The following is a 24508-nucleotide window of genomic DNA, read 5'->3' as shown; positions in this document are numbered from 1 at the left end:
AGAGATGCTCTTCTACATACCTCGGTTGTAACGAGTTGTTACTTGAGTTACTGTTGCCTTTCTATCAGCTTGAACCAGTCTGGCCATTCTCCTCTGACCACTGGTATCAACAAGGCATTTGTGCCCACAGAACTGCCGCTCACTGGATATCTTCTCTTTTTTGGACCATTCTCTGTAAACCTTAGAGATGGTTGTGCGTGAAAGTCCCAGTAGATCAGCAGTTTCTGAAATACTCAGACCAGCCCATCTGGCACCAACAACCATGCCGTGTTCAAAGTTACTTTAATCACCTTTCTTCCGCATTCTGATGCTGTTGATCGTCTTGACCATGCCATCTCTATATGCCTAAATGCATTGAGTTGCTGCCATGTAATTGGCTGATTAGAAATTTGCGTTAACAAGCAGTTGGATCGGTGTAACTAATAAAGTAGCCGGTGAGTGTACACATCAATTATATACAAATACCAAGGCTCTCTCACATGAATTCGTAACATTTTAGTTCTGTGCGATTTTTCTCGTTCCCCAGTAAAGGTTAGGTTTAGAGGTGGGGTTTGGAGCTGCGCCTCCTTCTAAAAATCATATAATTTTATATACGACTGAATTCTGAAACCTACAAAACATAAAAAATGTTGTTTCCTCATGAGATTAGGCTGACAAATACACAGATGTATTTATTTACAGTTTTTATATAATTCAAACTAAAATATCTTAAATAAGGATAAGTTATGTCCTAACACACAAATAGTGTTCCTTTGTTAAATTCTTTTTAATTTGTGGCGTTTCTCTCTTAGCTTGATGCTCAAATGCTAATATACAACCCGATATATTTTGTGCAGTCTGTACTTCATCAAACAGACCCACAGGTGCAAGAAAACAGAGTGGTAGCCATTCATTATTTACACAAGCATTTACAGCCTCAGTGTACTGTAGCAAGGCACTCGAACAGCCTTGCACAGCTTATGTTACAGATCGCAGCTCAGCAGCTGAGGTTTAGCTCATATACTCATCAACTCTGAAGCTGAAGCCATTAAGACCTGCCCGTACTGCATTAATCTCTCATAAAGCTTTGCACCACACAGACCCTCAAATCCCTAGGTCACATGATCCAGAAGTCCCTATGATCGATACGCCAGAGAGATGGCGAGATATACAAGCTGCACCTTAATTCCGTCCCGACAAATCCACTTCCAGTTCCTCCCCCAGCTCCCGTCCCAGCAGCTTGAAATAATACCCAACACATCACTAGGATTGTAGCGCGTCCACGTGACCTGTCTCCAAGTTTCAGGTCAGGCTGCCACTCGCACTTGGTCTGACAGCATTGGTTGGGTGGGTTTTTGCTGTTGGAGCTCCAGTTGGAATAAAAACCAACGATTACCGAAAAACAAAGGACAACAGGTAAACACTTTGCTTTTCCAGTCTATATTAGGCCACGTGTGTGTGCAGAAGTGGATCATGCTGTGTTTAAGAAGACAATAAGCAAGATGGTTTGTTTGCTGTATGGTTTCATATGGATGTGATACAAATAGATGCTGGACATACTCCCATGCTTTGGGACAACACAAACAGCTCCCTTTCTGTCAACACTCAGATGTAAGCTCTGAGGTAAGCGAGGGGTGTCAGATTTAGGGGGTGATTACCTCAGGACTTTTAGTGACATGATGCTCAATGTAGGACTGTTTATCTGGGGCTGTAATGATATGTGCCTAAAAGCAAGGTCAGTGCTGGGATTAGAGGGGCTGTTCTGGGGGGGTGCGGGATGGCTGGAGATGCTCTTTTGGTCACAGATTCCATTGACGTTGTGTTTCGGGGATCAGCTCGGGGATTTATGGGGTGGATTTTAGGGGGAGTGAGTGATGTAGTAAAGCTTAAAGAGTTGAGAAACCCAGGTTAGTGTATATGTATGTATGTATGCATGTGATTGGGACGGATTGAGCAAGGTTCAATATGCAAGCAGTTCTCGGTAGGATCCAGGGTCACTTTTTTTGTTGACAGGCACTGGTGACATATTCAAAGGATTAGTAGCTCTGTGGACGTGAGGCTTTCGACCTCTTAAAATAGAGAGAGGGAGAGACCCCCAAGAAACAAAACGGAGGTCAGACAACAGCAGTTTGGCAGAGTGTGACTGGACATGGCCCGTGTCGCACGCATGCACACACAAACATATAGCCTGTAGCACGTTTAAAGTCTGACCGCCAAGAACAGCCGAAGTTAAGATGGCATTGACTGGGGCTGAAGGTAAGAATGGCAGCAGTCGCACAGCTGTGCATCTCAGGCCACTACGGACAGTAGAGTAGCAGAGTGTGCTCATTTCAGAACTATTTTTTTACAGGTAGTGTAGGTACATTGGCAGGGTAAACAGACTACACTGTTGTTCTTAGGATGTTTGAGATCAGTGATGACTCCACAGCCTTGAGACTTTGATTTGTGTGTTATAGATATTGTCTCAAGCTGATGATCTTGTATGATAAAATATGGAAGTTTTATTTCTGGATCAGTAAACAGAGATACAGTATAATATGTTCGACTTTCATGACACACATCTTCTGTCTTTGTTTTAGATACCTGTGGTACCTATGTGGTTGCACATAGTAACTCTATATGGCTTTTCACACTTGAACTTGTTAACCCTGGATCATTCTAAACCCACGATGAACAGAATCCTGTTTTTTGTAATTATATAATGTTCATACTTTAACCAGGGTTAACAGTAGAATACTGGATTAATTGGTAAGCTGATGTTTAAAACTGCACATTCTTAGGTTAACTGTCTTGTTTGCATATTTCAGTGATGTTGATTGGATGAACACAGCAAGCGATCATGTTTACATATTGGTGCTAATATTTTGCATCATAGAGCTAATTGTATGAGGATGAGAAGTCTTTCTTGAATGGAATATTCATGGACTATAAATGTAATTCAATCCAATTTGTGAGAATTTTGTGAGAATAGAAGACACTGAAATATCATCTATAATATCCATCACAAATATTCTAACATTACATAATTTCACACTGCATATATTTGGAACCACAATGTGGGATCAACGCCACAAAGTGCTGCTAATACTGCTCTCAAACAAGGTTTCATAATTCAGGGCAAAAATATGGCTAATTATGTGTCAATCGTTCTTTTACCCTGGGTAAAAATGAACAATGATAATCTGTGGTTAACCAATTAGTTCACACATAAATGAAAATTCTGTTATTAATTACTGACGCTCATGTAATTTTAAGACCTTAGTTCATCTTCAGAATATAAATTAAGATATTTCGCCTAGACAGCAGCTCTGTACAGGAAGTTTGGCCAGAGGAGAAATTATCGTGCCAAGGTTCTTTCAAGGTTTTTTCCTTCACTTTCGTAAATTGGTGAATTGGTTCCTCGCCACTGGCTCGCTTGGTTTTGAGACTTGTGGAGCTCCGCATTACTGGGTTTGCTCTTCTGTGTTTGGACTTTCAGAAGTGAAAATTAAACCACACTGAACGGAACTAAACTGAACTTCAACTCTGAAAACTGGACTGACACAGTTTCAATCTACCAGAACTTCTATGTTAAGCTGCTTTGACACAATCTAAATTGTAAAAGCTCTATAGAATTAAAGATGAATTGAATTGAGAATTTTGGATGAAATCTAAAATGAAAGCTCTTTCATCCACTATAGTACAGCAACAGTAACAGGAGGTTTAAAGTTTAAAAAATACCAAACAAACATCCTCAAATCAGATCATATGCCTTCAGTGGTTCCACCAGACTATTATCATGCCAGAACAGTAACCATCAAATTCAATAGTAGAAAAAACAAATACTTTGAAAGTCAATGATTACAAGCTTTCTTCATATTATTTTCTTTTGTGTTTAACAGAAGAGTGAAACGCACACAGGTTTGGAACAAGTAAAGGATGAGTAATTGAAAACATAATTTTTTGGGTAAACTATCATTTAAGCACAGTGTGAAAAGCCCATTTGTATGGGAGTTGCTCAGAATAATGGAAACCTTGATAAGGGATCTGGTTCCTGCCCAGGATAGCATCTGATGTGTTCACCGAGGACCATGTTCCTAAATCTTCAGGGAGCAGTCACACCCAGAGCTCAGACACTTGATCTGTCCTCACACAGACATAACTGTTTTATAAGCCAGTGTGTCTGCAGCTGTGCACTGGCCTAGTGACTGACTTTACAGGCCGGAATTAAAGGCCTGGGAATGCACATGGCATCCCGGGACTATTTACAGCAAGCGTGTTGATATGAGCCATGAAACACACATCAAAGTAACCTTGTTGTTTCAACCAGTGACAGCAACTGAGGGAGTAGTTCAACACTTTTGCAGACCAAACATTCGTCTGGTTCGACACGACTTATAAATGGGACATGCTTACAGAATTGGTGGACAGTATACCTTGAGAGAAGACTTTACAAATTTAACAGCTTAATGTGATGGTGGTGTATTTGTGCACTTCATTATTTTCATTCATTCATTTTCTTTTCGGCTTAGTCCCTTTATACCACTGCTGTGGACAGTCGGAAAAAATATTGCTTGAGGGGGCTAATAATATTGACCTAAAATGGTTTTTAAAAAACTGCTTTTATTCTAGCTGAAATAAAACAAATAAGACTTTCTCTAGAAGAAAAAATATTATAGGAAATACTTTGAAAAAGTTCTTTCTCTGTTAAAACATCATTTGGCATATATTTGAAAAAGAAAAAAATCACAGGAAAGCTAATAATGTTCAACTGTATGTCACGATATGGGAAAACAGGACAATCTTACCATCCATTTTATGCTGACTTTAAATATGCTTCTATACAGATATGCCACGGCAGTTCCCAAAGATTGCCTTGACTGATGTGGATGAGGAAGTTCGTCTGTTGGCGGAGAAGGTGTATGCCTCTGCACTAAAAGAAGAAGACACAAAAGATGCCCTGTCCATGTACACTGTACCCGAGGACTGTCCCATTGGCCTTCAGGAAGCCAAACAGAGGGAGCTACTCAGGGAACTGGCTGAGCAACAGTCAGAAGAAAGTGCCAAACGGTCAGCACCATTTAGATCAAGGAAGGGCAACTTCGGTCTTGGAGGGCCGGTGTCTTGCAGTGTATAGCCCCAATTCTAATCAAACACACCTGCCTATAGCTTTCTAGTGATCTTAAAGACACTGATTAGCTTGTTCAGGTCTGTTTGATTATTGGAGCAAAACTCTACAGGACACAGGACCTCTAGGACCAAAGTTGCCCATCCTTGATTTAGATCATAGGTCTCAAACTCGATTCCTGGAGGGTCGCAACTCTGCAGTTTTGCTTCAACCCTAATCAAACACAGCTGATACAACTATTCAAGGTGTTCACAACTACTAGAAAAAATTAAGCTGGTGTGAGTTGTAGGTGGTTGGAGCTAAACTTTGCAGAGATGTGAGCCTCTAGGAATTGAGTTTAAGACAATTCATTTAGATTTATGAAGTAGCCTGCCAACAGTAGGTTTTACATGCTTAAAACATCAGGTCTTACCAGTCCTCTTACCAGAGGACAATCTGGTCTTTTAAACAAGGTAGCTCCTTTTTGATGCTGGCCCAAAGTGTTCCTTTTTTACCAGCTTAACCAATCGACACCATGTCCACCAACTGGTCAACCATGTTCACCAGTAGTTCTCAATCCTCTTCCTCATGACCCCATACTTTGAACATTTTGCATGTCTCTCTTGTTTATAACACCTGATGTAGATATCCAGCTCCTAAGAAAAGAGCCCCATGAAGTTTTCTGATTGACATGTTGTCTAAATAGTGTTCGCTGCTCTCTGGCCCCTGAACATGGGAAATTGGCTGAAATTGAAGTTTCCTTCTTTCCAATTGGAATCATGCCAGTGCAGCACACTTATGGTCTAATGCAGTGGTTATCAACCACGTTCCTGGAGCTCCCCCCTGAAATGCACATTTTGCATGTCTCCTTTGTCTCACATAGCAATTTGAGGTCTTGGAATCTCTGCTAATGAGCTGATGAACTGAATCAAGTGTGTTTGACTAAAAAGACATGCAAAACATGCAGTACTGGGAGAAGGGGGTGGGCAAGGGGGCAGCAATGTGGTTGAGAAGCAATGTGATACCTCTGAAGAGGTAAGAGAAACATATAAAATGTGCAGTGTGAGGACCAGGATTGAGAACCACCACTGATGTAGATCATAGGTATCCAATCCTGCTCCTGGAGGGCCACCATCTTGCAGAAATTTGCTTTAGACTAGTTCTAAGTGACCCTGAAGACCTTTATTCACCTGTCCAGGTGTGTTTAATTTGGATTGGAGATAAACCTTGCAGGATGGTGACCTTCCTAAGCTGCATTCCAGTTCACTTTTAGACATGCACTCGGGAACTTCCCTTCCGTTGTTACCTCTAAGGAATCACTGCTGCCATTTTAAAGTGCATTTCACTTCATCAAGTGATCGATGGAAGTTTACTTGTACATACCCTAAGTGCCTCAATTTTGACCGAGGGAGTAAATCGGCTTGATATTTTGACTCCAGCCCCATCCCAGAATGCAATGTGATTGTGGGTTTGGGGCATTCCATTTAAATCCATTGAGATTTTCCTCCAGTAGTGGACACTTGCATAAAGTAATCAATGATGTTGATCTGAGGTAACCTGAGGGAAGGAGGGAAGTTAGCAAGTGAAGGGCATTAAAATTGGAATGCAGCCCTAGATAGGTAAAACAGTGGTCTAGACAATCAAGACCAGCTTGAACCATGGACTATTCTGGAAACGTTTCATAACGAATCTCAAATGGATTGGATTTTCCACCAGCGCAATTAACAACAAATGTGCTTAGTGAATTTACTGTTTGATTGTTTTTTAGCTTCCATTTGCTTTAATCCTTTTAGGAAGAAGAGTTTTAAGATGATTCGGTCCCAATCTATGTCACTGCAAATCCCATTAAGTACAGAAAGTGTCCGGGGTGTAGTGACCCCCCTGATTACCCCGTCCTCCACTTGCTCATCCATTTCGCCAAATTTCCCGGAGTATCAAAGAGTCACCATTAGCGGAGACTACTGTGCTGGGGTGTGTATTATTAGAATGGACGATCAACCAATTTTTTTTAAGGTCAACAACTAAAGGCTCTTTTAACAGCTGATGATATTTTAACAGTCATGTTTTGCGGTGGCTTGCAGATTACAGTTGAGGACTATGAGCAGGCAGCTAAAAGTCTGCTAAAGGCTCTTTTCATTCGAGAAAAATACTCCAAACTGGCATATCACCGCTTCCCATGGACTACGGCACAGTTCCTACGTAATGCAGCGAATGAAAGGTGGACAGAAGAGGACGAAATCCTCCCAGGTACATCTGTATATGATCAGGGTTCAAAACCAGATGGGACATGCGGAGCATTCTCTTTTGAGGGTTATTTTTGGCTCTGTAAACATTTTAGTGGGATTTCTATGTACAAAAAAATGCTGACTATGTTTGCTTAATGTCCCTGCCTAAAGTCCTTTCCCAAGACATCAATGTTTAACTAATTTTAGAAGACATAAGAGCTGGCATCAGTTATGCGTAGCTCAATAATAATAATTTTTTATCCCCTCATGGGAAAGCCAGATTGTTTTTTTTATGCGGATAACCAGAAAGGCATAGTTTAGCATTTTTCTTTCTTTTTTATAAGTTCTCCTGCTTTCCGCAGATATTTGTCCATGCCCTGGTGAGGGAGAGGATCCTTACAGCATGGAGAATGTTCCAGAAAACCTTAATTATCAGATGAAGATGAAAGATGGAATTATTTATGTATATGAAAACGCTGAAGCTCTAAGCATGAACAAACCACGCTGCCTTCCATATCCAGACCTGGAAACATTTGCTATCGACATGAGTCATGTGCTCGCCATGATTGCTGATGGACCTACGTAAGTCTATCGTTTGCAATATACCTCTTCAAATTATTCCCTCAATAAAAAAACTTTAATAATAAAGATCAATCATACAATCAGTCTGTGCAACTAGTTATTACTGTAGCACATGCGCAATACATTGTTGTGTTTATGAGCCTGTTTAGAAACACATTTACTTTATAACATCAGTTGTGTGTTTGAAATATCTACTTTTTTGTAACCAGACATGGTTTCATATCACAGAATGAATAAGATCAATTAGCATTGCATTATAAATATACTTTATACTTATAAAGTACCTAGGACGACTTGAAGAACAGAAATTAACCATATATTGCCATACACCTTGGTTTATTGATTTCATGTTTGATCCATTTATCCATTTCTGTCATCGTTATCAGCAGTAAGAGATCATGGCTGCGTTCGAAATAGCATACTTCCATACTATATAGTATGCTAAAAACATATTGCGAGCTGAGTAGAATGTCCGAATTCATAGAATACCCGGATGACCTACTACTTCCAGTGAGATTCTGAAGTGAGCATACAATGGATGCTACGCTATACCCAGTGGTGTAAAGTTACATATTGCAAATACTCAAATTACTGTAATTGAGTAGAAATTGTAATTTACAAAGTAGTTTTAAAAATGTGTACTTTTACTTTCCCTTGAGTACATTTTAAGTGCAGTATCGGTAGTTTTACTCCACTACTTTCCTTCAACCTGCAGTCACTACTTTACCTTTTCTTGTATATGGGGACTAGAAAAATCAGTCCTGTAATTCCTGTCCAATCAAATCACACATAGAAGGTAAATCGCATCATAATGAACTACCTCAAGACATGGGCGATTTATAACTGCAGCAAACTGTTTGGAAGTATTCAAAGTGTCCAATAAGATGTTTAAAATCTTTACACGCACTGACCCAGAGACTGTTTAGATGCATGTCACTGATGAGAAGATGACGGATGTTTACTGTATGATGACTGAAATGGCCTTAAACACCCAGCAGGCACAGGACATCAACATGACGTCAGATTGACGTTGTACCCCAGCGTTGTGGGGATGTTGCATTTTGTTCGGAAATGAAAATCGGGTTGACGTCAGAACTTAACATCAGGCTGACATCAGTGTTTAACGTCCAACCTAAAATCAGCCATATATCAACATCTAATGATGTTACAGCTTGAAGTTTTGTGGACGTTACCACTATGATGTTGGATTTTAGTTGCCATACCCGACGAACAAATGTCAGTATTTGACGTCAATATGACTTTGGTTTAAGATGTTGGCTCAAAGTTGGAGTTTGGTCACTTTTTAACACAACCTAAAATCAACCAAATATCAGAATCATTTGACGTTGTTATTTGACATCAGAATAACGTCCTTAAATACTGGCTAGACATTTAATTTTGGTCACCTGACATCACGACCTAAATCTAACCTAATATTAACGTCTTTTGACATTGTGTCCTGCTGGGCAATAATTAAATGCACTACAAAATGTAATTTTTACACACATCCACAAATTACATGTAAATGCATCAGCTTTTTACAGCGTCATACTCATTACTCACTACTCTTGAGTACTTTTGAAAGAGCTACTTTTTACTCATACTTTGAGTAATATTTACAACAGATACTTTTACTCTACTTGCACTACATTTTAGGCAAGTAATGGTACTTTTACTTAAGTATGCTTTTTCAGTACTCTTTCCACCACTGGCTATACCATGATGCACAGCGAGAGAATTCATGAAGGGTAGGTCGCGTGAACGTGATCACGACAAAATGGCGGATGTAGTACGTCCGAGTTGCATTCATACTACATAGAGCGTTCTTCTCTAATGGTCGAGTAGTAAATTCAAATTCAAATGCAGTACTTACTAAGTAGTAGGCGATTTTGGACGCAGTCTGGAGTTAATGTCTTTTCCTCAGTAATCTATATGTGGAGTTAATGTCTGAGGGCGCCATCTAGCATCTAGAATGAATGGAACAGAAATAACATTACATTGCTTGATCATAACACCATGTAGGAGATTTTCAGCTCTGCTTCTGTAAGACCCACTATCCTGCTAAGTTGTTAACATAATAAATTTAAGTAGATTGAACGTAAACCAATTAGGTTTCCCCCAAAAAATCTCCAAAATTGTGTTGTTTCAGCTCATTTTAAATAAGTAGTTTGAACAACACTAGGTTCGACTCAATCAATTTGTGTTGGGACAACATGAAAGAATTAAGTTTACTTATTAGTTTTACACATTTAAGTGGATTAAACATAAAACAATTTCGTTGTCCCAACGAAATCTCAAGAATTGTGTCGTTTCAGCTCATTTTTAATAAGTAGTTTGAACAAGCAGCAAAAATACTTTTTTTTGACTGTGTTAATATATTTAATTAGTAAAATATAACAATAAAAATATGATAATTCATAATCTTTGCTGAAAATATGATGTTTTGTCTCTGTGTATACTTATATTATATTATATTATATTATATTATATTATATTATATTATATTATATTATATTATATTATATTATATTATATTATATTATGTTATATTGTCACAAATATTGTAATCGCAATAAATACAATCCCATCTCTATCTCCAACCAATATCAACACAATGGTAATCAGTTCCTGAATTATAACGTTTACTTCTTCCCTAAACAGTAAGACCTACTGTCATAGACGACTAAACTTCCTTGGGTCAAAGTTTTACCTACATGAAATGCTCAACGAAATGGCCGAACTGAAAGAGCTCAAGGGCGTTCCTCATAGAGATTTCTACAATGTCAGAAAGGTATTATAGAAAACACATATAGTAATGTGTAATTACGATTCATTTTCCATGTAGTCTAAATTTGTCTCTACTTACAGGTAGACACCCATATCCACGCAGCAGCATGTATGAACCAGAAACACCTGCTCGATTTCATCCAAACCACATACAAAACTGATGCAGAGAGAGTTGTTCTGGAGAAGGCGGGGCTTAAACTAACTCTCAAACAGGTGTTTAACAACCTGAACATGGACCCTTATGATCTTACGGTAGACTCTTTAGACGTTCATGCTGTAAGTAACGTTTTTTTTAATTATGTTTACTGATATACCGGTGGCTTGTACAATGTGCTTCATGTTCAGTGTATTCACAGGGCAGACAAACCTTTCACCGCTTTGACAAATTCAACTCAAAGTACAATCCTGTTGGAGCAAGCGAGCTGCGGGAAATCTACCTGAAGGCTGACAATTATATTAATGGGGAGTATTTTGCCCGCTTGATCAAGGTAATTTTCGTCAAAACAAGACTAAGGGATGTACAGACGGACATTTTACACTATGCTCATAATATGAATGCATCTTGAGGGTGGCATGATGGCTTAGTGGTTAGCAGTCGCCTCACAGCAAGAAGGCCACTGGTTCGAGTCCCAATTGGGCCAGTTGGTATTTCTGTGTGGAGTTTGCCTGTTCTCCCCGTGTTGGTATGGGTTTCGTCTGGGTGCTCCGGTTTCCCCCACAATACAAAAACATGAAGTATAGGTGAATTGGATGAACTAAATTGGCTGTAGTGTATGAGTGTGTGTAAATGTGAGAGTCTAAGGGTGTTTCGCAGTACTGGGTTTTGGCTGGAAGGGCATCTGCTGCTTAAAACATATGCTGAAATAGTTGGTGGTTCATTCTGCTAGTGGCGACCCCTGATAAATAAGGGACTTAGACAAAGAAAAATAAATAAATGCATCTTAATGAGTTTAATCAAATGTGTTAATCAAAAGGAAACATTTGCAAATGCGTTTCCATCTCTCATTGTAAGTATCAACCCTTTTCCAAAACCACCTCAAGCTAAAGTGAAAACTCACTCACTCACTTTGCTTTGGCTTAGTCCCCGATTTATCAGAAGTCGCCACAGTGGAATGAATCGCCAAGAGTAAATACATTTTTGGAAATTTTAATAGGAAATTTGGCATTTTCATCACCCGTTTCTCATGTGATGCTTCAAAATGCACATAAACACAGGGTGATAAAACCCAACTTTTGCTACAGGCTGAATATTAACTGCTGTTCCACATGGTAAAAAAGGGTTTCCACACAATTTCTCAGCACAGGCTCTCTGTGAATACGTACCCCCAAATACGTATGCATTTCTGGAGAGCATGAATTATGTAGCCAGAAGTACGTATGGCTTTTTTTTACTGATGGCTTCTGTTTATTTTTGCGCTACCTGCTGACCACCTACCTCCAAGTGGATGGCTTTCACCACTTTTACCAGTTTGCCCAGTGGCTCACCACGTATGGTGGCAGACTTGATACGCAGAGCGGAGTTAACCACAATGACGGGGTTCAAGTTCGGCAAAGAATAGTTTCAGAAAGCAGGTAAAACAAAAAGAAAAGGCAAAAAAATTAATAAAAATGTAAATAAAAAAGTGAGAACGTGTTAAGATCTGAAAACTTTTCTGGATTGCTTTTGAAAACACTATCGGTTGGGTTTAGGGAAGGGCGTGGATCGGTCTCTCGGTCAGTCAGTCAGTCAGTCAACAGCGGCCTCTGGTGGATTTACACAAGAACAGCAGGCACGGATGGCACTCTTAAGAGAAATTTGAGATTTGAAAATGTGTACACAGCGCCCTCTGGTGGATTCGCGAAAACAACAACTGCAAAAAAAAGACCTCCTGGGACAAATTTCTCGCTCTCCAGAAATGTATACAGGGACATGTCTCCATAATGAGTTGCAATTTCTCCTTGTTGCCCCAACACAAATCGATTGAGTTAACTGTTTGTACAAATAGAAGTGGATTGAACATAAAAATATTAAGTTGTCCCCCCACAAAAACTTCAGAATTATGCTGTTTCAAGTCATTTTAAGTAAGTAGTTTGAACAAGCATCAAAAGAAATTTCTTGAGTGCACTGAATTACCGGTCAACTGAATTCAACTGATGTTAAATGAATTAAACTCTTTATATTATGACTAACTTCTATTTAATAACTTCTATTCTATCGTATATTTAAAGTCTGTGTGATCAAATCAAAATTTACACTGTTTGTTTTGCTAGCGCACATTGTTATGGTGGCTGAGAGAGAGCTTAATGTGATGTAATTTAAGAAAGCACATGCAATTTACCAAAAACACCAGCAAATAAAGAAAAGAGCTTTATCACTTTGACATCATACATACAAATCCTCACAACGCAAACAAATTTAGAAGTTTTCTCACAACACATGCAAATAGCACGGAACACAATGGAAATGTTTCAAGGGGACCCAAAAACGTGAAGGACCTGGCTGAGATTTTGTTGTGTCGTGACTGTTGCTCAGTGTAGTTTTAGGTGATCTTTGAAAGGTGAGATTTTTTTAATTTTTATTTTAGCATCCTGATTACACCATTCCCTTGTATTTTGTATATTATTAGCCTAAATAACCATAACCTAAATAGCCAGGGTCCCCTTGACACATTTTTGGGTCCCCTTGAAACAGTCTTGTTGTGTTCCGTGCTATTTGCATGTGTTGTGAGAAAATGCAGCGAGTTTTCTTTATTTGTTTGTGTTGTGAGAAAATGCAGCGCGTTTTCTTTATTTGTTTGTGTTGTGAGGATTTGCAACATGTATGCTGTCAAACCGGTAAAGATCCTTTCTTAATTTACTGGTGTTTTTTGTAATCCCATGTGTTTTCTCGGCCATTGTTATCCTTTAGGCAAACAATTAATTATTGCAAGCTATTCCACTGAAAAAAGGGTGGTTTTATTAATCTTCAATCAAAATCTGACCATTTGCCTCCATGTTTGGAGTGGAAGTGCTTCTCTGTTGATGTCGGTTTGACAGCTTCAGCCACAGCATTCTTAACCATGCCTCTCTTACCATTAGTTTGCAATGAGGGAATGATGTGCAAACATAAAACCCTGCTCCCTACTCAATATTCCATTTCAGTTCCAAGTACATCAACCTACTGAAGAAAAAGTCTCTGAAACTTTAAGAGTCTTCTGTATCTCTTTGCCTCTGTCAGGAAGTCGCACATAATCTGGAAGAGAGCAAGTATCAGCATGCAGAACCGCGAATGTCCATATATGGTCGTTCCCCTGAGGAGTGGGAAAGTCTCTCCCATTGGTTTATTCAGCACAAAGTGTACTCTCCAAATATGCGCTGGATCATTCAAGTGCCCCGAATATAGTAAGTTGACACGTTTATTCGAAATATTTCAAGATAGTACTGATATATTGTTTTATAATTATGTTTTTGTGCTTATTTCTTTAACAGTGACATTTTCAGGTCACGCAAGTTGGTTCCTAATTTTGCCAAGATGCTCGAAAATATTTTCCTTCCTTTGTTCGAGGCCACAGTGAATCCTCAAAAGCACAAAGAGCTCCACGTGTTTCTAAAATATGTAAGTTTGAGGTTCATAACAGATGCAACATTTCTAATCCATTTCTTATACTGTTGTGTACTTATAGTAACCAATGTAAAATTTGTGTAATCAATACCACCTGGTCGTGATCAGACATACAGTATGTGGATACTCCTATAGTTAATGGGTTGAATAATCATTGGTGGAAAGAGTACTGAAAACTCATCATACTCCAGTAAAAGTAGCATTACTCATCAACAAATTTAGTGCAAGTGGAGTAAAAGTAACTTGTAAACACTACTCAAAGTATGAGTAAAAAGTAGACCTTATTAAAATACTCGAGTAGCTGTGAAAATGATTTCTCTTTATACCCTAAACATGTCAAATGTAGCGTACGTCAATGCTATTTACTTTTAATAGTGTTTCAAAGTGTATGTTAAATTATTTGCCATTTGTGGACTATACTTTTAAAATGTGAGATTAATTTAATGCGAGAACACATTACGTTAACATATGCACCTATAATAAGCTGACAGAAAGCAATCTGTTTACACGTGGTGTAAAATGGTGACAGACATTTAGCTGTGCCATTAGCTGTGCCGTTATACACTTTGAACCCTGACTAACAAGCTTCGAGTGCACTTCTCACAAAACAGATGCTTCATACACAAATACTTCTGTATAATGTTTATTACTAACTTTTCAATAAACATGAGTTGATTATAACTGCAGATCAAAGACAGTGCGAAACAGCCTACTGTAACGTCTGTAATTATATTAAATAACTAAATAAATGAACTTATATAAACACATACAGCCCCTTACAGTCTCTGATATGTTACCAACTACAGAAGAACTACATATAGCAGACATTTCGTCCGTATTTAGGTTCAAAACAACACAAAATATAGCCTACAGTCAGCGAAAACCTCTTATCTGTGTCTAATCTTTAGCAGCACATGTAGCCTCTGTTAGAGAGTAATTCCGTCATTCCCAGTTCATATTAGTCCAAAAAGTAAAGAATAAGTTAGTTAAACATGGCATTTTGTTCATGCTTGCTGAAAAATAATGTGCTCCTTTTTTCCGGCTTCTCCTTTGTTTCTTCGCGCTTCACTCTCGCGTTTGTCAGTGTCTGACAGGATCGGGTTTCAAAAGCATGTCAATAATCAAGCGCAGGTTATTATCATCAGCTCAAGAAGTTTGTTATTTCAGATATAATGTTAGACACGTGCGAACGCAAGGAAGAAAGCGAAACCGCTCGCGCCTCAGACTGGCTCGTAAAAAACTACGGGGCACAGGGTAAATCTGCTCTTCTTCTTGGATTTGTGGCTGTTCAGCAAGACAAAGACAAGGTTTGTTTGAGCCCAGATCGACCATGGCTCGTTATTATATGTATTTATAATTCCGCTGTAATCTCTCGCTGTGTAATTCAAACATGGTGGTTTTTTTGTTTTCATTCTGGCTTGTTGCGTAAGCGAATGACGCATCTCTGTAAACCAATAGCTTTCAGCTGCTTGTGTGGCTCCGCCTTTTGGTACTCTTTCTCGTGTTTGGTACCCTTTCGAAAGGGTGCCGAAAAAGTGGTACGGTACGGTTCGGTACGCTTTTTGACAGTGGAAACGGCCATAAAAGCGTACCAAACCGAACCGTACCGTACCACTCAGTGGAAACGGACCATTAGTATCTTCTGATACTGCTCTACCAACAGAAATTCTCTTGACTGTAAAAAATTAAGTCAACTTACAAGGGTGGAACGGTGGCTCAGTGGTTAGCACTGTCGCCTCACAGCAAGAAAGTTGCTGGTTCAAGTCCCGACTGAGCCAGTTAGCATTTCTGTGTGGAGTTTGCATGTTCTCTCCGTGTTCGTGTAGGTTTCCTTCAGGTACTCCTGTTTCCTCCACAGTCCAAAGACATGGAGTATAAATGAATCGGATGAACTAAACTGGCCATGTGTGAGTGTGTGTAATTGTGAGAGTGTATGGGTGTATCCCAGTACTGGCTTGCAGCTGGAAGGGCATCCGCTGCATAAAAACATATGCTGGAATAGTTGGAGGTTCATTCCACTGTGGCGACCCCTGATAAATAAGGGTCTAAGCTGAAGGAAAATGAATAATTGAATGAAGTCAACTTACCCTAACCTTAAAGTCTTCTAATACTTTAATTACAATTAGTTGCCATGTAGTTGCAATGTACAGTAACTTATAATGAAAATGTGTTAAGAGGACCACCAAAATAATATGATACCAAAGTTCAACTTAAATAATATGAATAATGTTGGTATGTTCTCATTATACAAAGCGACCATGTCTCTTTGATTCATATTGAGCTGCTAGATTCATATGGATTTGTATCTTAACGAATGTTTAAGAATGTCTCTCTTCACGAATGATTCTTCCAATTAGCATGAACACTTTCAATGTAGGGAAATCTGTCAATACGACATTAAAAATGTCTTTTAAGTGGTTTGGAATTACATTAGAGCAAGGACACAATTGCAGAACTTACATTTTGTTTCATACTAAAAGCACGCGCTGACATTCTAGGGAACTGTGTGTTTTTAGCATGTCAGAAAGTTCAGCGAGGATCCGTTTTGCTCCAGGATGAAAAATGTGACTGGTCTGCAAAAACCCCCAGTTCTGAACCCCACTCAACATATTTAAGGATTAATTAAAATGACAGTGCCTGACCTCTGACCAATGCCTGACCTTACTAATGCTCTTGCGTCTGAATAGGAGCAAACCTTCACAGTGGAGGCTTGTATCTACATACTTTTGTCCATGTAGAATGTTTTATATATATACTGATCAAAGACAAGGCCGTTTTGGTGTCTGCATCAAACTCAATTGACAAAAGTGTTGCTTATATAAAAGTAAAGTGTATTAAATGCAAGTACAGCGTCTACTTTAATGTTTCAAGTAACATTTGTGAAAGCAAAATGGCAAAATAATTGGGTTGAAATTATTTTGATTTGATATTCAGCATAACAGACATTTATTTAAAAAGTGAAACAACATACTTTTAAAAATATGTACAATAATAAATGATTATAGTATTTTATTCTATTTTAAATGATTAAATTGTTGCTCACAATTTGGTAAAACCAAGTTATTTAAAGAATTGTTTTTTTTTCTTGTTTTAAATATGTGTGACAAGATTTCTTTGGTATTTTGCATTTTATTCCTTTGTATATCACTGTAAAATACATAAGTCAATACTTTTTTCAAGAAAAAATAATAAACAGGATGCATTCTAATTTACTTTTTATGTGCTTTTCTACTTAAAGCAACACTTTATTTGTTTTTTGTTGGCGTCTCACCATTTTTTAATCCATTCAGCCAATCTTCGGGTCTAGCGAGGACACTTTTAGCTTAGCTTAGCATAAATCATTGAATCAGATTAGGCCGTTAGCATCTCACATGATTTTCCTTTTTAAAGCTTGACTCTTCTGTAGTTACATCGTGTGCTAAGACCAACAGAAAATGAGAAGTTGCTATTTTCTAGGCCGATGTATCTAGGAACTGTAGACTCATTCTGGTGGAATAATCATGGAACTTTGCGTCTGTACCATGGGTGCAGCAAAGGGGACCTAAAAATAGTCCCCACCTAGATAACTAGCGTCCTAAAAACAGTCCCCACCTAGATAACCAGCTAAAAGCACTGCGCAATATCTTTGTGCCTGCTGCAGCCATGGTACAGCAGCAAAGTTCCTTCATTAGTACGTTAAATTAGCATGGTGTTATATTTAAAAAAAAACTCTTTTTTGTATTATTATTATGCAAAGAGATACACAAGTGACATGACATGAAATCAAATGGAAAAGAGAGAAAAACAAATAACAGAAAAAGAACATAAAAGATAGTGCCAGGTGTGCGTGTGTGTGCATGTATATGTAAAGGTAACTGTGTGGACAGGTCAAAGTATATAAACAAGAGACCATAAAAATATACAACATGCATACGATAGAAAGCATACCTGCCAATACTCCCATATTTCACACTCATCTCCCGTCACCCTCCCGTTTTGTTATTTCTCCTGAAAAACTCCCATAATTACACCAACGCCCTGCACCCCACCTCTAACCTCCCTCCCTCACCCAAACCCCACCTATCCTCAACTTTTTGGAACAACTTCCCTCACGGCATCCACCCGCTCCTCAACTTTGATATAATATCCATTGCCACCACAGTCAAGTGTATCTGTCTGCGGACTGCAAGACAGGGATATAACATGAAGGGGCGTAACTTGCAGTTATCGAGATCCCATTGAACCATGCGAGATGTCGCAACGAGATGTTGTTGGCAAGATGGCGGAAATACTTACCAGAGAACATTTTCACCAAATATTTTCATGAGTTTCCTACAAATTTATCCACAACCAATTCATTCGATATATTATTATATTCATTCATTTAGCAACTCCACCATGCAACTTTTTCATCTGTTTTGTCATGACAGTTAGCCTACTCTGCATCACCCCCTGTGGTTGGAAATAACAGTACAATGGTGAGTGTGTCAAGTATGAAAGCCTCTGCAATTCACGGCTGTATGTTAATAACTGATGGTTGAGTTAAGGGTTGGGGAAGGTGTAGATGTTATTAACTATGATGGTTGGGTTTAGGTTTCGGGTAGGTGTAGATGTAAATAACAATGATGGTTGGGTTTAGGTTTGGGGAAGGTGTAGACGTTAATAACGATGATGGTTGGGTTTAAGGGTTGTGGTAGGTATAGACGTTAATAACTATGGTTATTGGGTTTAGGCTTGGGGAAAGTGTAGACGTTTATAGCCATGATGGGTGAGTTTAGGTTTGGGGTAGGTGTAGACGTTAATAACGATGATGGTTGGTTTAAGGGTTGGGGAAGGTGTAGACATTAATAACGATGATGGTTGAGTACGTTTAGATTTGGGGAAGGTGTAGGCTTTACATGGTTGGGTTAAGGATTGTGGTTGGTGTAGATGTTAGTAATGATGATGATTGGGTTTAGGTTTGGGAAAGGTGTAGACGTTAATAACGATGATGGTTGGGTTTAAGGGTTGTGGTAGGTATAGACGTTAATAACTATGGTGGTTGGGTTTAGATTTGGGGAAAGTGTAGACGTTAATAGCTATGATGGGTCTTCCAAATCAGGTTACATATCCCGTAACAATAGGGAAAACAATATGTACACTTAAGAGGGAAGTAAACAGAGATTATTTACTAGCCATAAATATCTTCTGCTATACCCTCAGGCTTTGATGAATCTTAAATAAGTATGATGGTTGGGTTTAGGGTTGTGGTAGGTGTAGACGTTAATAACTATAATGGGTGGGTTTAGGTTTGGGGAAGATGTAGACGTTAATAACGATGATGGTTGGGTTCGTCTAGGTTTGGGGAAGGTGTACTTTAATAACAATGATGGTTGATTTAAGGGTTGGGGAAGGTGTAGACATTAATAACGATGAGGTATAAGGTATAAACGTTAATAATGGTGATGGTTGTGTTTAGGGTTGTGGTAGGTGTAGATGTTAATAACTATGATGGTTGGGTTTAGGGTTTGGGGTAGGTGTACACGTTAATAACAATGAGCGTTGGGTTTAGGGTTGTGGTAGGTATAGACGTTAATAGCTGTGATGGTTGGGTTTAGGTGTGGAGTAGGTGTTGACGTTAATAACTGACATGTGGGCCACCATAATTTTAAGTTACGCCTCTACTACAAGTTATGCCCCTTCATGTTACGCCTCTCTCTTGCAGTCCGCAGACAGACATTACTTGCTGCAGCCCGAAACCCTGTCCATGGTCCATTCACTAACACAAACCCCACAACACCCTCATTCTCAACTTGATTACTTAGATACTACACCCCCCGGTCTCCCAGAATTTGGCGAATGTTGGCAGGTATGCATATCACTATAGGTCATAAATAGTATCAAAAAATCTAATAATTGGAAAACTTTACCGCACTTTCCTTATTAGATGTCCCGTATTTTCTCAGGTGACTGGCTTTGACAGTGTGGACGATGAATCCAAGCACAGCGATCACATGTTCTCTTATAAGAGCCCTAAACCTGAGCAATGGACAACAGATGACAACCCACCATACAGCTACTACCTCTTCCACATGTACGCCAACATCATGGTGCTCAACAACCTCAGGAAGTATGTATGTGCTCCATTATATCTATTCCAAATCAGGTTACATATCCCGTAACAATAGGGAAAACAATATGTACACTTAAGAGGGAAGTAAACAGAGATTACTTACTAGCCATAAATATCTTCTGCTATACCCTCAGGCTTTGATAAATCTTAAATAAGTACTGGAAGGCATTCAGGAAGAAAAGGTTTCCAGTTGCATGCGCGATTGTCTCACCATGCACTGGGACATCTATAAATACCGCTGTATCAGTAATACACAGATATTGGGTTACAGTTGAGATACTGTCAAAGCCTCTGAAATACTGTCAGTACAACAAACTGACATCATCTTTCCATTTGTAGAATGGACTGTGGATTGGGTCAGTGAGGTCATATCCTGTGGCCTGTTAATTGATTAGCCCTCCTGTATATTTTTTCCCCCCAATTTCTGCTTAACGGAGAGAAGATTTTTTCAACACATTTCTAAACATACTGTAATAGTTTCAATAACTCATTTCTAATAACTGATTTATTTTATCTTTTCCATGATAACAGTAAATAATATTTGACTAGATATTTTTTAAATACTGGTATTCAGCTTAAAGTGACATTTAAAAGCTTAACTAGGTTATTTAGGCAAGTTAGGGTAACTAGGCAAATCATTGTATAACTATATGCACTAGTCATGCACTATAGTTCAATTTTGTAAGCTAAATTGTCCGTAGTGTATGAATGTATGTCCTGGTCCTCCAGGTTGGGGGTTGAGCATTGGGCTAACAACCCACCTCATAAAAACTAGATGTTATAAAACACCAATATGGTGCGACTAAATATCAACTTGGATATAAATGGCCCCGGGAGTAAGAGTAAGTAAGATAATTATTGGCATATTCGGTTTTCAGTGGACATTTTCCTGTTTTTTTGGGTGAACTGCCCCTTTAACATTGATTTTTAAAGCACATTGTGATTTTTGGTGGATTTTTTTAAGCAACAAAGTTGTCAGAGGCGTCACAGTGGCGCAGTGGGTAGCACAATTGCCTCACAGCAAGAAGGTCGCTGGTTGGACCCCTGGCTGGGTCAGTTGGCATTTGTGTGGAGTCCCCGTGTTCGCATGGGTTTCCTCCGGGTGCTTCGGTTTCCCCCACAGTCCAAAGACATGCGCTATAGGTGAATTGGGTAAGCTAAATTGTCTGCAGTGTATGTGTGGGAGTGCAAGTGTGTATAGGTGTTTCCTAGTGATGGGTTGCAGCTGGAAGGGCATCTGCTGCATAAACCATATGCTGAATAAGTTGGTGGTTCATTCCGCTGTGGTGACCCCTGATTAATAACGTGACTAAGCCGAAAAGAAAATGAATGAAATTGCCAGAATTTGTTTATTCTATTTTTTTAAAAGCTACAGCAATTCAGTCATTTTAACCTGCAAGAAAGAAAAGAACAAAAAAACTGCAAGAACCAAAAAGCCTTATAATAAAAACACTTTTTGAGTCGGCGCCAGTGGTGTAGTGGTTAGTGCGTCGACACCCTCACGGCGACCCAAGTTTGATTCCGCCTCACGGTCCTATGCCGATCCTTCCCCTCTCTCTGCTCCCGATGCTTTTCTGTCAATACTCTCTAATGTCCTCTCAAATAAAGGTGAAAACCCCGAAAAATGTAAAAAAAAAAAAAATAAAACTTTTTGTGATGTTGTATGCTACCCACAATGCATTTTGTCTGTTTAGCTAAATATAATAATTATTGTTATATGTTATAAATTATAAGTTTATTGCTTGTATTTTATTTGAAAGGAAACAGCGCTCATTTCATCTTAGGGGACTATAATCCTCTATTGGTTGTTTATATGTATGTGTGTGTTTTTACAGGGAACGTGGTCTTAGTACCTTTCAGTTTCGTCCGCACTGTGGAGAAGCTGGTTCCATCACACACCTGGTTTCAGCTTTCCTCACCGCAGACAACATCTCTCACGGCTTAAACCTGAAAAAGGTTGGAAGCAGATGATTAATCTAGTCATAACTACCAATGGCATTTTAAAAATATGCATATTTTCAATTTTTGTTCAAATTTGAATGCAATATTAAATTGAATAAATTGACAATTGAATATTTAAAATTGTAAAAAATTAAACTTTTTTTATATATATATTTGAATGCAATATTCTGAAAATCAGATCTTTGTCCGAGTCAATTTAAAAGTATTATAAATTAGTGATGTGTAAAAGGGTTAGTTCACCCAAAAATGACATTTCTGTTATTAATTACTAATCTTTGTGTTGTTCCATTCTCTTGAGACCTTCGTTAATCTTCAGAACAGAAATGAGGATATTTTAAATAAAAGATAAATTGAATAAATTGAATACTTTTAATTTTCAAACACATTCCATTTTAGTTCAAATTTGAATGCAATATTTTGAAAAATCAGATCCTTGTCTGAGTTAATTCAAAAGTGGTATTGATAAATTTGTGATGTGTTAAAGGGTTAGTTCACCCAAAAATGAAAATTCTGTTATTAATTACTCACATCCATGTCATTTTTCAATCTCTTCTGACCTTTGTTCATCTTCAGAAAAGAAATTAGGATATTTTAAATGAAGGATAAATTGACAATTGAATACTTTCCATTTTCAAAAATGTTCAACTTTAGATCAAATTTGAATGCAATATTCTGAAAATCAGATCTTTGTCCGAGTCAATTTAAAAGTATTATAAATTAGTGATGTGTAAAAGGGTTAGTTCACCCAAAAATGACATTTCTGTTATTAATTACTCATCTTTGTGTCATTTCAGTCTCTTGAGACCTTCGTTCATCTTCAGAACAGAAATGAGGATATTTTAAATAAAAGATAAATTGAATAAATTGAATACTTTTAATTTTCAATAACATTCCATTTTAGTTCAAATTTGAATGCAATATTTTGAAAAATCAGATCCTTGTCTGAGTTAATTCAAAACTGTTGTTGATAAATTAGTGATGTGTTAAAGGGTTAGTTCACCCAAAAATGAAAATTCTGTTATTAATTACTCACATCCGTGTCGTTTTTCAATCTCTTGAGACCTTTGTTCATCTTCAGAACAGAAATTAGGATGTTTTAAATGAAGGATAAATTGACAATTGAATACTTTCCATTTTCAAAAATGACTTTAGATCAAATTTGAATGCAATATTCTGAAAATTAGATCAATTCAAAAGTGTTATTGATAAATTAGTGACGTGTTAAAGGGTTAATCCACCCACAAATGACATTTCTGTTATTAATTACTCACCTTTGTGTCGTATAAATCTCTTGTGACCTTCGTTCATCTTCACAACAGAAATTAAGATATTTTAGATGAAACCCAGGAGTTCTCTCATCCTCCATAGACAGCAATGGTCCCAAGATAGTCAAAATCCATATAATATATTTGAGATATTCATCTAAATAATCCTAATTTGTGTTCCTAAAATGAACGAATGTCTCAGGGGATTGGAACGACATGAGGGTGTGCAATTAATGACAAATGAATTTTAATTTTTGGGTGAACTAACCCTTTAATGTGTTCATTAATAGAGCCTCTCACACTGTACAGATATATGCAAATGGAGACTAGTGGTCATAAAAACCTGAACAGCAATTTAATCTTACACTTAAAAAAAATGCTGCTTGTTCATCTACTTATTTTAAATGAGCTGAAATTACACAATTCTTAAGATTTTTGTGGGGACAACTTAATTAGTTTATGTCTAATCTACTCAAATTTGTTAGGTAACTTAATTGATTTGTGTTGAGACAACATGAATGAATTGTGTATAACGTAAACATCATGTTGATTGACAGATGAAAGTTCTCGAACATTACGCCCACTGTATGCGCGTTTGTCTGTTTTGCAGAGTCCTGTGCTGCAGTACCTGTATTATCTTGCCCAAGTGCCCATTGCCATGTCTCCTCTGAGTAACAACAGTCTGTTTCTGGAATACTCCAAGAACCCACTGCGAGAGTTCCTGCATAAAGGCCTGTGTGTGTCGCTCTCTACTGATGACCCCATGCAGTTTCACTACACCAAGGTCAGACTAACTGTACAAACACCTAAAATCTGCATCCTGATTTATAAATGTGCCTGAAGTACTCAAGTAATCAAAAGAACGGATTAAACTTAATAGATGTTGCTGTTAGGGCTTATTTATCAAATGGCATCATTTATAAAATTGTTATTACATCAGGTTTTCAAGGC

General features: G+C 38.2%; 1 protein-coding gene across 3 annotated transcripts in view; it reads left to right on the top strand.

The window, feature by feature from the left end:
* ampd3a (adenosine monophosphate deaminase 3a) overlaps positions 1-24508 on the top strand; it is a 31851-nt gene that overhangs the window by 2003 nt on the left and 5340 nt on the right. Inside the window, exons 1-13 of one of the 3 annotated variants that reach the window (XM_056462362.1) lie at positions 1287-1395; positions 4806-5028; positions 6859-7036; positions 7147-7312; positions 7653-7872; positions 10534-10663; positions 10741-10935; positions 11016-11147; positions 13856-14019; positions 14107-14233; positions 20164-20327; positions 22166-22286; positions 24168-24341. In XM_056462362.1, the coding sequence (XP_056318337.1) occupies positions 4808-5028; positions 6859-7036; positions 7147-7312; positions 7653-7872; positions 10534-10663; positions 10741-10935; positions 11016-11147; positions 13856-14019; positions 14107-14233; positions 20164-20327; positions 22166-22286; positions 24168-24341 (1992 nt within the window). In that variant the 5' untranslated portion in view covers positions 1287-1395; positions 4806-4807. Of the gene's footprint in view, positions 1-1286; positions 1396-2072; positions 2236-4805; positions 5029-6858; positions 7037-7146; positions 7313-7652; positions 7873-10533; positions 10664-10740; positions 10936-11015; positions 11148-13855; positions 14020-14106; positions 14234-20163; positions 20328-22165; positions 22287-24167; positions 24342-24508 lie in introns of those variants that run through there. The other 2 variants (XM_056462361.1, XM_056462359.1) reach the window with 2 other exon arrangements.

The sequence above is a fragment of the Danio aesculapii genome, chromosome 7, assembly GCF_903798145.1.
Source record: "Danio aesculapii chromosome 7, fDanAes4.1, whole genome shotgun sequence".
NCBI lineage: Eukaryota > Metazoa > Chordata > Actinopteri > Cypriniformes > Danionidae > Danio > Danio aesculapii.
The sequence above is the reverse complement of the archived record's forward strand: the minus strand, read 5'-3'. Positions and strand labels throughout refer to the sequence as shown.